The following is a 14,647-nucleotide window of genomic DNA, read 5'->3' as shown; positions in this document are numbered from 1 at the left end:
TTGACAGTCAGAAGATGGGTTTCATTGATGATTAGGAAAGGCTATGTCCAGATGAACATACCTCCGTATTTTTGAATACCACTGAAATCACTATTTATTATGTATTTTTTTGTCTCATGGAAAGGCCTACCAGCCAAATTTCTGTCTGGACTCAGAAAAACATAGCCTCTGGCTTATGTTTGTTTATTTTTGAGGTGTAGTATGTTAGTGGAAAGAATGTAGACCTTGAAAACCTGAATTCTAATACAAATCTTGGGTAAGAGGTCATTAGATTTTTAATCGTTAATGAGTTATTTCTTAACCTCCCTCAGTCTCAGTTATCACATCTGAAAAAAGGAATAATAAACTATGTCACAGGGTATAGTCTGCTGAACACACTGCCTGACATACCTCAAGGAGCGTTACCCTTCATATTTCTCCCCCCTTATTAGACAAAGTTGTGTAGCACATCTTGTTTCTACATTGGCTTTGGTGGCTGGAAGTTTAGGCTGTTCTGCACTTAATTGCGATAGCTTTCCTCAGCTATGTTATTTAAGTTCTCATTCTTTCTCTTTTTCTTTTTTTCCTTTTATTTATTTTTGGCTGCGTTGAGTCTTTGTTCCTGGGTGCAGGCTTTCTCTAGTTGGGGCAAGCAGGAGCTCCTCTTAGTTGCAGTGCAGGGGCTTCTCATTGCGGTGGCTTCTCTCGTTGTGGAGCACAGGCTGTAGGCACACAGGCTTCAGTAGTTGCAGCACGCGAGCTCAGTAGTTGCGGCACACGGGCCCTAGAGCATGTGGGCTTCAGTAGTTGCAGCGTGTGGGCCCAGGGCATGTGGGCTTCAGTAATGTGGCTTGCGGGCTCTAGAGTACAGGCTCAGTAGTTGTGGCGCATGGGCTTAGTTGCTCCGCGGCATGTGGGATCTTCCCGGACCAGGGCTCAAACTCGTGTCCCCTGCATTGGCAGGTGGATTCTTAACCACTGCGCCACCAGCGAAGTCCCTCTTTCTTTCTTACTACTTTATTTTTTAATGGTTTTGTAATTTTAATTATTTGTTATAAACTATTTTAATTTAGGTTTTGAAGTTGGTAACACATAAAAATATAAAAAGGATTTATTTTGCACAAATATACATGTAAAAATATAGAGCATATGTGATACATATTCTTTCATTGCCTGGTAAAAAGTTAGGAGAAGGCAGGGGAACATCACATCTTTCTTCTTTCTTCTCCTTTATGTATGTAAGACTTAAAGAAGAAAATTACAGTCAGGTATAGTTTCACCACCCAGACATAGCCACTGTTAACAGTTTGGTGTATCTTCTCCCAGAGTTAGTATGTATGCATAGTTACATTTTACTTCACTCACATAAAATTTCATGTTCGTTTTCCTATATCATTTATTTTTAAAAAACATGTTTTTTAATGTGGCATTGTATTTTTTCTTGTGAATGAACAAGCATTTTAAAATTATCAGATATTGTTTCCATTATTAAACATAATGGTTTGGTAAGTGTTTCTAAATCATTTTGTGCATTTCAGATTATTTTCTTAGGATAAATTCCTAGAATTTGATTGTAATTAAAGAATCAAATGGTAGAAATTTTAAAAAGTATCTTCATATATATTGCCTAAATTTCTCTCCGGAAAGGTTATGCCAATTTCCAGCTTCATCAGCAATATATGAGAATGTCTATTTTATTAAACCCTGTAGACACTAGATGTTGTCATTAAAAACAGCAATTTTATAGATGAAAAATGGTATCACACTATTTTAATTTACATTTAACCGAATATTGGTAGATCAACCTTGTTTTCATTTTGTTTTGCCATGTATATTTCTTTGCTTTTTTTTTGTTTTGATCTATATCTTATGCCTCCCCACCCACCCCTTTTTTTTGCTAGCTTTTTTCAATTATTTTGAAATTATTTGGTGGAGATGAGTTTAGAAGTTAGAGTTAAAATATGACAGGGGTATATTTTCAGGAAAAAACAATACCACAAGATTCATAAATCATGTTCTGGGATGGTTTAAAAGAATCATTATAAAAATGAAATAATCTGTTTATTTTATATACTCAGGCAGTATGTGAATACATGTCCTGAAAATTCCTGTGTATGTGTAAAGTTTCTTTTTAAAAGTACATGGGGGTTGCTGTACGTATTTTTCTGTGACTTGTTTTTTGTACCTATAAGTGCCTTATAGATAATTTTGTGTGAATACATATAGCTCGACCTCATTTTTTATTTGCTGTATATTATTCCACAGTATGCATTTGCCATATTCACTTATGTTTTATATAACTTACATCATATACAGTGATTACATGAATACACATCAAATACTCTTAGAAGTTTTAATTTACAATAATCATTTATGTTTTATTTTAGCATTAATTTCATATACTTTTAATTTAGATACTAAAAGCCCTCCAAAAGTTACCATATTTCATTTGTATTGTACAGTAAGGCAGGGTCTGCCTCATGTGTACCTTTTGTCACCTCAGACCCTAGTTCAGGGCCTTTACACCTTGGAGATCCCTGTTCATGCTACTTGATTGTACAAATACTCCTCAACTTCGTCAAGAATGGTTGTGAAATTTTACCTGGGAAGACTATATATGGTAAAACTAAAGAGTAATGTGATTTAAATAATATCTTGAATTTACAGTTGATCCTTGAGCAGTACGGGTTTGAACTGCACAGGTCCACTTATATGTGGGTTTTTTTTTCAGTTAATATGTACTGCAGTCCTACCCAGTCCATGGTGGGTTGAATCCTCTGGTGCAGAGGGCTGGCTGTAAAGTTGAATCTGGCTGGTGCAGATTTTCCATTGCACAGGGCAGGGGGTTGGGGGCTGGGGTCGGCGTCCCTGACCCCCATGTTGTTCAAGGGTCAACTGTACTAGATTTAGTTTAAACAAAATGAACCAATAAAGCGATGAATTTTCCGTTGTGTGTGATAAATTGACTATAAAGATCCAAAAGAAACTCTCAAAACGTTTTCATTGAAATGGTTAATTTGTATAGTCTCAAGGAATTTTATGAAGTGTTAAAATTGCCTTAAATCCTGTATGATAACAATTTGAGCTTTATCTAAAAATATAAAACAAAACCTGTTTAGGTAACTTTTAGATATCAGTATCAGTGTTAATAAGATGATTAAGGACATAGGCTATTTAAATCTGTATAAATTTAATTAGGTGATTTACATTATTTGAGAAAAACAGAACATTACTGCCACCTGGAGGACCTTTCCTTTCTAACCTTCTATGTCATTCAGCAGGGCATTTGACTGAATTTAAAACCTCACAACTCGAGTACAAACAAAGATGGCATGCGTTGTACTGTCTGTTCAGATAGGGTTAATGTTTATCTTTGTTCAGTTTCATTTGAATATTGTTAGATTGTAGAATATCACTGCCCTGTGAATACTACTAGTGAAACACTTATAATTTTATTTATATATCTTCACATCTAAGATCTAGAAGGCAGGGATGTTGAATTTCTGCTCTTGTAGTTTGTATTCCTGACTTGCCCTTAGATGGGACCCTGCTCAGTCCTCCAGGTCCCTGCAGACTAGAGTGTGCCTTTTGCTAATTGTCAGCTAGTCTAGATAGGTTGCGTTCGGATAGTATAATTGAAAAGACTTTTTTTTTTTGTTATGATCGTATACAGAAAAAGTGGGGAAGGGAGAGTGGAAGAGTGATTTTTTTGATGTAATGAGGGATTACTAAATGAATTCTTGACTACTATTTCTAACCTAAAATAAAAAAATAATGGACCTGATTTTTGGTTGTTGTGTACTTCATGTGCAAGCTTCAAAGGCTTAGGATTTTTTTAGTGACTGAGAAGAAATTAACTGGCATATTTCTCTTCCGTAAGATAACTTTGTTTTCAAGAGGCAAACTGTGCAAGTACACCTAAGTGGCTAAGGATTGTAATACCCGGACCATTCATGAACGTATTTCTTCTTCTGCTTAATGATTAATCATTTTACTGTGGCTTCTACTGAACAACATCAGCCAGTTTTATCACCTACGTGCCTGATGGGCTTCTAATATTTGAGGCAGAAATAAGGCTTTTGAAGATATTGAGACTCTTCCACACCTTTGTTTTAAAAGTTAGGTCAGATGTAACTTGTCTTAAAGCTATGCAGATGCATAGTGTGCTTGATTTTTTGTTGCCTTTTTTGAAATATTACAGTCAAACATTAGAAATAAGAGCGCAAGTTGCAGATGCCTTCTTATCCAAGTTCCAGCTGACTTCTGACGAAATGAGTCTTCTCCGAGGTACAAGAGAAGGACCTATCACTGAGGTATTTTGCTCTCTGTTAAAATCACTTAAAGCATAGCAGTTACAGATGTTATAGAGAAATCACTCTTTTTTTAAGGCTTTATTTTACCACCTAAAATTTTTTTTGATTTAAAAATGTTTTTAAATTTAGCAATTAAGGTGCATATTTTAAATTACCTTATTTTTCAAAGCAATACATATCCTTTTTTTTGGTTGTTTTTAGAAGTCAAAGAGTACAACATGGCTTATAAAGAAAACCTGCATCACCTATCCCACTCCTTCCCATCTCTAAGTCCTTTGGCAACCATTTTCAGTCTTGTTAATTGCTTCTTTTGTAAATTCTGTATTCTAGATCTATAGTTAAAAAGAATATGCTTTAATTTTAAAGGATTTTTTCAAGGCATTGGGAAGAGTAAAACAGATTCATAATGATGTCAAAGTTCTCTTGCGTACAAACCAACAAACAGCAGGGTGAGTAGTCTTTTCAGTTCATGATTGTGTTACCTTTTATATTTCTAAAATTTAACGATTTTCTAGGTTCTTCTTAAAGTATATGACATTATGACATTTTGTGAAATAGAAGTTTAATCTTTATGTATCTTTGGATAAGGAGAAAGTTATACCCTGATACGTTTAGAGTAAAACAGCAGTTGGGTATCTAAGTGATGGTGTTAAACTTGGCGACATTTAATTATAAACATTTACTGAAAAATTATTCCACAAGATGATAAAAAGTTAATAGGCTATAACCAAATCACTCTGTAATTAAATAAAGTGATTAGGTTCTTAGATATATTCAATAGCTATTGGCTAAAACTTTTTAATAAATTATAATAAACCTTTAATGTTTTTAGTTTAGAAATTATGGAACAGATGGCCTTGCTTCAAGAAACATCTTATGAAAGACTTTACCGGTGGGCTCAAAGTAAGTGATTTCTTTTATGCAGTCTAGATTCATGAATATTAGTGTTTGATTTTGTTATTTCACTTAGTCTTTATTTGATATCATTTTGATCTTAGTAATCAAAAACTATTTTTAAAAAGAAAAACTTTATATTTGAACATATTGTCTTTGTATGTGTCTCATAAACATCTACTATCATTCAAGCACTGTCTATGATTAAGGATGGGAATAAAAAAATAAAGTCAGTATTTCTGCCCCAGATTATCTTAAAGTTGATTAGACATCTCTTGTTATTTACATGACATGTTATTTACATATAGTAGTTACTACAACTATAATAAATGGTGAGTTTTTCTATTACTGCTGTAACAAATTTAACACAATCTTAATGGCTTAAAATAACACAAATTTATTATTTTATAGTTCTGTAGTCAGAAATCACCATGCTAAAATTAAAATGTGGGCAGGGCTGCATTCATTTCTGGAGGCTCTAAGGAGTAGTCTGTTTCCTTGCTCATTCAGTTTGTTGGCATAACTTAGTTCTTTGAGTCTGAGGACTGAGCTCTGAGTTGCCTTGCTGGCTGTCACTGAGGGTCTTTCCCAGCTTCTAGAGGCTGTCTGCATTCTTTGGCTTGTGGCCCCTTCCTCCATCTTCGAAGCCAGTAATGGGTAGATGGAGTCACTTTCTCACTTTGAGTCTCTTCTGCCTCTTCTTCCATCTCATATCTCTAACTCTTTTGCTAGCCTTTTTTACTTTTAAGACCTATATGATTATCTTGGACCCACTTGGGTTATCTGGGAAAATGTCCCTATTTTAAGGTCTGTCACCTTAATTCCATCTGCAAAGTTCCTTTTGCCACGTAAGATGGCATATTCACAGGTTTCAGGGATTAGGGATCTTTGGAGGACCATTATTTTGCCTATCACAAATGGTTTATTTGCTTTAGGTTTGCTTTAAAATGTTTCAGTAGTCTGTTCATAGAATTGCCTGTTAAAAACAAAGTAGTTAAGACTTCAAGAATGGAACATGTGCACAGGATATTTTAATAGATGTTACCAGCTGACTGTTGGAAGGAGTTGGGATTAAATCCAGTTAACCAGTATACTTGTACTTGACTGTGAAAAACCTTATGTGTTTCAGATGATTTACTCTTTATCTCCAAAACTTCTTTCTTTTTTTTTTTAATGTTTATTTATACGTATGTATGGCTGTGTTGAGTCTTCGTTGCTGCACGCGGGCTTTCCCTAGTTGCGGCGAGCGGGAGCTACTCTTCATTGCGGTGCACGGGCTTCTCATTGCGGTGGCTTCTCTTGTTGCGGAGCACGGGCTCTAGGTGCGCGGGCTTCAGTAGTTGTGGCTCGTGGGCTCTAGAGCGTAGGCTTAGTAGTTGTGGTGCACGGGCTCAGTTGCTCCGCGGCATGTGGGCTTTTCCCGGACCAGGGATCGAACCTGCGTCCCCTGCATTGGCAGGCAGATTCTTATCCACTGTGCTACCAGGGAAGCCCCAAAACTTGTTTCTTTTTCTACTTCTCTTGTTTGCACTGTTTACTCCTATTTGGAGTATGGTCTGGCTTTCCCTCTTTATATCCAAATCCTACCTCAGTCTTCAAAGTCTGGCTTAGGTTCTACATCTTCCTGGAACTCTCCACAACTACATTAAATCATAGTGGCTTTTCCCATCTCTGAACACTAACTACTGAATATATTTATTTGGTATTCAATAATTTACTATTCTAACATAACTTAACTTTTCATATATGTATGTCTTAGCTCTCCAGTTAGATTTCTGTTTTCATAAAGGCAAGGACATTGCCTCATATTTCTTTGTGCTCCCATGACGTCTAACGTGGAAGTTCCAAACTGACATTCTGACTCCTAAGGACACTGGAGTCATCGTAAGATAGCTCCAATCCCATACACGTGTATGTTTTTCTCAGTCAGTGTGTGCCAGAAAAATATACTGCTAGCGTGAGGTCCTCATATTCCCAAAGGTTGGGAACTTCTGAACGTGCTCTGAGTTTTTTGAGCAGAGTAGACATTTAATAAGTATTTTATAGATAGGATAGTAAAATAAAGGACATATTGGTGTACAGATTTTTTAAACAGTTTAAAATCTAAACAATTTTGAAATTATAATCTTAATACTATATATTAGTTACCCATATAAACATTTTAGCAAACTCCTTGAAGATTGCTCCCAAGGTAAGGAACTGGTAATATATGTTTAGTACTCCCTTCCCTCCTTGACATTGCCATGTGTATAGCAGTTATTTAGTGCACGTTTGTTCATTGACTGGTTTCTTCAGAACTGTAGTTTTTTATAATACTAAAATATGTGGGGGCTTCCCTGGTGGCGCAGTGGTTAAGAATCTGCCTGCCAATGCAGGGGACACGGGTCTGAGCCCTGGTCCGGGAAGATCCCACATGCCTTGGAGCAACTAAGCCCGTGAGCCACAACTACTGAGCCAGTGCTCAAGAGCCCGGAAGGCACAATTACTGAGCCCGCGTGCTGCAACTGCTGAGGCCCGCGCGCCTAGAGCCCGTGCTCCGCAACAAGAGAAGCCACCACAATGAGAAGCCCGTGCACCACAACAAAGAGTAGTCCCCACTCGCTGCAACTAGAGAAAGCCCACGCACAGCAGCAAAAGCCCAACACACCCCCCAAAAAAAAAATATATATATATATATATATATATATGGTATACCAGATAGCAGATGTGGTCATTTGAAGTTATGTAGGTATTTAAGCTTACATTTTCAGTTTGACAGCATGAACTAGTTTTTGATTGGCATGTTCTCTAGGCTTTTCCAAGCTTTTTTTTTTTTTTTTTTTTTTTTTTTTTTGCGGTACGCGGGCCTCTCATTGCAGTGGCCTCTCCCGTTGCGGAGCACAGGCTCTGGACACGCAGGCTCAGCGGCCATGGCTCACGGGCCCAGCCGCTCTGTGGCATGTGGGATCTTCCCGGACCGGGGCACGAACCCGTGTCCCCTGCATCAGCAGGCGGACTCTCAACCACTGCGCCACCAGGGAAGCCCCCCAAGCATTTTTTTAATACAGTATTTAGACTCTGGCTGTACAAGAGACATAATAAGGTACTTATTAATTGTACTTTAACAAGTGTTATAATGTTATAATGATTATATAACACAATAAGTGTTATAATGATTTTTCAGGTGAATGCAGAGCATTGACACAAGAATCATGTGACATATCTCCAGTACTGACTCAGGCAATGGAAGCCCTGCAGGATAGACCTGTCTTATATAAGTGAGTGACTTTTTCCTAATTAAAAAAAACAACTTACTTTTTCTTCGGTAATTTACATTGGCTTTCAGTATTATCAAATTCACATATAATAGTGTGAGCAATATAATAATTTACAGTGATGTTTTTATCTCATCTCGGTACCATTGGGGCATCAGCTTATTTGCATATTATTACTTGCTGTAGAATGCAACATGGAGATGAAAACCAAGGTGTCCCTGTATCTAGACTACCTCTTATTTGTGTACAGGCTAAGGGCTTTTCCCCAATCTGTCATCTCGTTAACGACCTAGGAATTGTATGTAACTAAAACTCCTGTATCAACCCTGCCCTGGAGAGAAGGTCGAATAGACTGACAAATAATAATTGCCCAGAGATGAAAAAAGAAAATTTAAAATTAGAATTCCATTAGTAGGACTTAAGAAAGAAAGAGTTCAGGTATTTGATCCTGTAAGTTATATCAGCCAAGCGCTATGTGATAATGCTTTGGATAAGAACTTTACGCATTATTAACTTATAAATTTTTTATTATTCTGTATTTTTTCTTTTACTTTTCATATAAAATAGAAGTAAATACCTTTTTACTTTTAATGCCTGGAATAGTATGGAAATAGGAAGACCAAGTGGGGAGTTAAAATTCAGGAAACAGAAAGCCAGGGGACTCCTGCATAGGCATCAGTCCTGCCCTGAGCCATGCCTTTCATATGCTTACGTATTTTTAGAGGATTTCCTTCTTACTCTGTTTTCTGACTGGAACGTTGCTTGTCCTGTAATAAGGTTCCAGAACACAAATGCTGGACAGCTACATAAAATAATAACATCCCAGTGCTACTTACTGAGTACTCACTATGTGTTAAGCACAGTTCTAAGTGCAGCAGACTTAACATCAATAAAGCATTGCCTTCAAATTGCTTTGTTTTATTGAACAAATAGACAAATCCACTTTAATGAATACATTAATTGCTTTTCTAAAAGTCAAGTCTCAAGTGCTTTGTGGCTCAAGTAGTCTGTGGTGAGGAAGGGGGTGAATATTAGAGGAAATTCCCCTCAGGAAGTAGGTATGAAATGACTTCTTAAGGTGATAAGCATTTTCCAGGATGAAAAGGGAGGAGAGAAGATCCCAGGTTGAGGGAACAGCAGGTGCAAAGGTGTGGATTGAGGAGGAACGTGTACCTTTAGGAAACTGCGACAGCTTGCCCTGGCTGTTGGGTTAGTAGCAAGAGCTGGATCATAATAGCCCTGCGTGTTGTGCCGGTGCCTGTGATAAGCTGATGTTCACTCTTGACCACCAGCGCAGCAGATCTTATCGACTTCGAAATTTCTTTCCCAGCTTTTTCACTGTAAGCTATTGGTGTTTGATTATGAGAGTCTTTTGGTACTTAAAACATTTGGTGTTTGTTTAATAATGTGTAACATTGACCACAGATTCATAATTGTTCACAAGGTTAATCTTTTTAAAAAAATGCCTTTGTCTGTTTTGGGCATCTGAAAAGGTCAGCTGACTTCTATTATTTTTTCTAAATTTTGATTTTTGATCAACACTTGGGAAGGAGCAATATTGCATAATGGTTTAAAAGGTGGGCTCTGAGTTAGATTTTTTGATGAACCCATGCACCTTTATAAGCTTCAGTTTCCTTGAGCTGTAAAATGAGGATAAAAGTAGTGCCTGTCTTGCCGGGTTGTTGGGAAGATTAAATTAGAATGTTCCCATAAGGTGTTTACCATAATGCTTTGCTCATCACAAAATATTAGCTATTATTTCTATTTTGAAAGGAGATAAACTGGAAAGTTTTCAACTAAAGAGAAGTAAGGCACGACAGTAAGGCAAAATGCTTGAAAGACAAAGAATAGAACTAAAATAGGCAAAGATTTATCTCCCAAGGACACACAGGGGATGGGGGCAGTAGTGCAGTATAGAAGGTTGTAAGAAGCATTTGCGGGTGGAATGGGGAAGAGGGAGGATTTTAGTGACAGTTAAGTACCATAACATGAATGCTAAGAAAGAGAAAATGGTCCTTTCATCTTAAGTAATCACCTGTTTCCAAAAGTGGTGGTTTCTTTAAATTTAGGGAAAACTTAATAGTATATCATGTTAACCACCAGATGGCACTATATGAACTTGATTTAAGTGATGTGTAAAAGCTTCACTGTTCATTATTGTGTCTCACGTGTGTAAGTATCAGGTACAAGAAAATGTCAGTTACTGAAGTCTTTGGGGAAAGTTGCCATACTCAGTTTTTCTTAGGTATTATATAACCGAATGCTAACGCGTTATTGACTTTTAATAAATCAAGTACAGAAGTTTTTTCAAAAAGAAATTTATTACAAGTAGAAATGAACAAATTGATGTTGTCTTCTTTCCATTGGTAAACCTTCAGCATATAAATTATTAAAGAACATAGTAATGTGTACAATGCTGATTTTTCTTCATTTTTTTATTTGTTGCATTTCTTAGAGAGGTTTCTACACTATTTTATCTTTTAATTCTTTTTTGGACAAATTTTTTCATCTTTTAATTTGCTGTTTGACCAGAAATTTTCTTTTTCTACTATGGCTAGATATAAAAAAATGGAGATTTAAATTTTTATTTTAACTAGAGGCATTTTAGAATATTTACATAATTTTAACAGTCACCTTTGTAAAGGTACATTTTCAGTTTTTGACCTTTGTTGGAAGAGAATCCGTTTTGGTCAAAGAAATTTTCTTCTGTCTCTGGGAAAAGATGTTTCATGTCTTCAGGTATCATTGAAGGTTCCTTTTAGTTCATGCTGTTCTTCAAATTATATCTATTGCAGGAAAATAAGCATTAATATTGTTTATATGTTATAGTAAACAGATTCAAGTGTTTGTTAGGCTTTTTAAATCGCCCCTCCCCCATTTAAAATGCCAGTGGATTCACTGGTTTCTAATATAACTTGTGGTCACAGTGAATAGTCCTAGAAACAGAAGTTACATTGTTTCTGTTTATTACATAGCCACTTGGGTCCAGAGGGTGAAGATTAGTTTTACATATTTAAAAAGTTAAAAGTTTGTGAATTTTGTGCTGTCATAAGGAGTCATCTGATCACAAGTCATTTCGTGGAATTGACGATCATTTAAAGCAGGGGTCCCCAACCCCCGGGCCGCAGACCGGTAGGGGTCCTCGGCCTGTTAGGAACCCGGCCGCACAGCAGGAGGTGAGCGCTGAGCCAGGGAAGCTTCATCTGCGGCTCCCTGTCGCCCCCATCGCTTGCGTTACAGCCTGAGCCATCCCCCCCCACCCTTCTGTGGAAGAATTGTCTTCCACGAAACGGGTCCCTGGTGCCAAAAAGGTTGGGGGCCGCTGATTTAAAGGAATGCATTCTTTACCCTGAACGTTTATAATTTGAGAGCATGAGGCAAAAAATAGAAATAAGCATTTTGGTTCTAATTTATTTTAAAAAATAGAAAGTGAATGCAAGGCAATTGTGTACTTTAGCAACACTTAGCTTGATACTGCGTTTTCATCTTGACGTATATATCTGCTATGTCACTGCAGGGAATTTCAAAACCATTTATTTTTAACCAAAACCAAAAAACCACAAACAACCATGATCTGGTTACTAGTAAACAGTCCTCTAAAAAGGTTCAGAGTCCTAAAAATTCACAGCCATTGATTCTTCACTACACTTTGATTTAAAAATATTCCATCTTCCAGCTTTCCTACGTTAAAAAAAAATGTGAGTTTTTCATTAAATCAGTAGCATATTAAAGAAAGCAGTATAGCCTAAGAAATTCTTCTGGAAACCTTTGGGGAATTTTGATAACTTTTATTTATATGTAAGGTAATGAAATAATTCTCAACATTTAGTAGAGTACTGTTTAGGGATTTAAAAGTTAATTGGTCTAGAATCCGCTGACATCGGACTATGAAAAAAATACTTTGTTTTCCTATGTACTTTTAAAATAGAACTTTCAGTTGGGCATCGCGTGGTGATAATGGGAAACAAAGGCTGATTCTAGTCGAAGAAACAGGTACTGTTGGTTACTCTAAGCCATCCTATAATTTGATCCCAAATTGTCTGATTCTTTCATTCAAAGCTTTTCTTTCCTACAAATTCCTCACCTTCGAAAGTCCATTTTTTTCCCCCAACCATAATTGATAACTTGTAAATATATGTAAAAGTATTTGCTCTGTATGCATAGTTGGTCAGTAAATTTAAGGAACACATGTTTAACATTGGAGTCAAAATAAGCTTTTAAATATGAATAGTATATTTTGGACAAATTTTGATGGTAAATTTTGATAATATTGAATAAATATAAATGAGAATTTTTTAATGTAGAAGGAAAAGTCTTCTATTTTGGATGGCAGAGTTCTAACTGTAACCAGCCTCTGAGAACTAGATATTAGGCCTTATGTGTGCAGTGGAACATCATGTTTTGGGCAAGGGGGGCACTGAAACCTGAAGAGTCCTGGATTTCCACCTTGTCTTGATTTTTACTTTTACCAAATCCCCTGCTCTATCCCTTATACCCACTGCCTCTGTTACTGATTCCAAATCCCAGCATTCTTTCTTAGGCATAAAAAGATGCACCTTTAGGCTGAATTATCATTATGATAAAGTTATTTCATAAATATTTTTTGTTGTTTAAAACAGTATTGCTTGAGAGAATTGTGTAAAAAAAGCTTTAGATATCTTAGAAAGTGCATGAATACTTGGATGTAACCATTAGGAAGAAAAGCAACTGTTTGTTAATAACTTGTTTCTTCTAGGTATACCTTAGATGAGTTTGGAACAGCTAGAAGAAGTACAGTTGTTCGTGGATTTATCGATGCTCTTACAAGAGGGGGCCCAGGAGGTACACCTAGACCCATTGAAATGCACTCCCATGACCCTTTGAGGTATAGTAGTCAGACAGTATTGGAGTATTCGATGTTTTTCTGAAGGAAACCTTTACTAACATTTAGTTTTTTCATTAGATATGTAGGAGATATGTTGGCTTGGCTCCATCAGGCTACTGCTTCTGAAAAAGAGCACCTTGAAGCTCTCTTAAAGCATGTAACTACACAAGGTGGGTCCTCTGATTGTTACCACTCATGCCTAGATCTAGTAAATCACGCAGGACTTCTCTGTTTCTGTTTTCTTCATGGAGATAAACTCGTCACACTAGGTGATTTAATAAGCATCCTAATTAATCTTCCTGTCTCTAGTTTCCCCCTTTTTCTGCTGATAGACTTTCTTTTCCATCACTTTCATTTTGTCACACAACTGATCACATTTTTATACTGGACCCTTGGGACCTTTCCTTGTAAGCCTAGACCCCTCTGCTTCACTTTTAAGGCATCTCTGGAGTGCCTGGCCTACATTATCTCAGCCACCATCCTTTAAAGGCAAAAGGTGATGTTCTCTTCATTTTATCTATGAGTACACAGGCTCAGTCAGTGACTGGCCTAAGGTCGTTAAGCTACTACTTCTTTCATTTCTACTCTCCAGCCCCTTTTTTCATTCTCATGTGACTATTTTAAAGTTTTTTGAATAATTACCTATGTACTGAGACTTCCCTGGTGGTCCAGTGGTAAAGAATCCGCCTTCTAGTGCAGGGGACGCGGGTTTGATCCCTGGCCGGGGAACTAAGATCCCACATGCTGCGGGGCAACTAAGCCCATGCACCACAACTAGAGAGCCTGCGTGCCGCAAACTACAGAGCCCATGCGCCCTGGAGCCTGCGCACCACAACTAGAGAGAAGCCCGCACGCTGCAATGAAGAGCCTGTGCGTCGCAACAAAAGATCCTGCACGCCTCAACGAAGACCCAGCGTGCCGCAACTAAGACCTGATGCAGCCAAATAAATAAATAATTAGCTGTGTACTAAATGTACCTAAAATTTTGGTCTTGATTTCAAAGAAGAGAAATGATTATTTTTGAGTTGCAAACGTCTGTTTACAGAATTTCAAATTTTCTTAGTTGGGACTACCTTAAGATGCCTGTTGTAGAAGGGGTTAGTAGATAATTAAGATACTCTGGCTTTGCTAGGAAGTGAAGAGAGATGTTGTGACTGGTATCACCTATTTTGAATAGCTCAGCCCTGGTTTAGCACGTCATCTGCAGGAGAGGCCAGTGTACGAATGGGTGCAGGACTTAACCTCTTCGTTTTTAACTCTTCGATATTGAGATTAGATTCAGCATATGTGATAGGTTGGCACAAAGTCTGCACTTTTTAAAGTTGTTTTCTGTTATGCTAATT

The 14,647-nt window shown here is 37.1% G+C and overlaps 1 protein-coding gene across 7 annotated transcripts in view; it reads left to right on the top strand.

Moving 5' to 3' along the window:
- Window positions 1-14,647, top strand: part of COG6 (component of oligomeric golgi complex 6) — a 112,692-nt gene that overhangs the window by 9,198 nt on the left and 88,847 nt on the right. For all 7 annotated transcript variants that reach the window (XR_016388712.1, XR_002644677.3, XM_022574718.3 and 4 more), the window contains 6 exons: window positions 4,181-4,292; window positions 4,659-4,741; window positions 5,125-5,195; window positions 8,350-8,443; window positions 13,176-13,304; window positions 13,383-13,474. Coding sequence is in view for 5 of the 7 variants with exons in the window: in XM_022574718.3 (XP_022430426.2) it covers window positions 4,181-4,292; window positions 4,659-4,741; window positions 5,125-5,195; window positions 8,350-8,443; window positions 13,176-13,304; window positions 13,383-13,474 (581 nt within the window). In the remaining 2 variants the exon portion in view is untranslated. The remainder of the gene's footprint in view (window positions 1-4,180; window positions 4,293-4,658; window positions 4,742-5,124; window positions 5,196-8,349; window positions 8,444-13,175; window positions 13,305-13,382; window positions 13,475-14,647) is intronic.

The sequence above is a fragment of the Delphinapterus leucas genome, chromosome 18, assembly GCF_059928025.1.
Source record: "Delphinapterus leucas isolate spDelLeu-1000000601 "Yukka" chromosome 18, BTC_Dleu_Yukka2, whole genome shotgun sequence".
NCBI classification, from domain to species: domain Eukaryota; kingdom Metazoa; phylum Chordata; class Mammalia; order Artiodactyla; family Monodontidae; genus Delphinapterus; species Delphinapterus leucas.
This window is presented reverse-complemented; position numbering and strand designations above follow the sequence as displayed.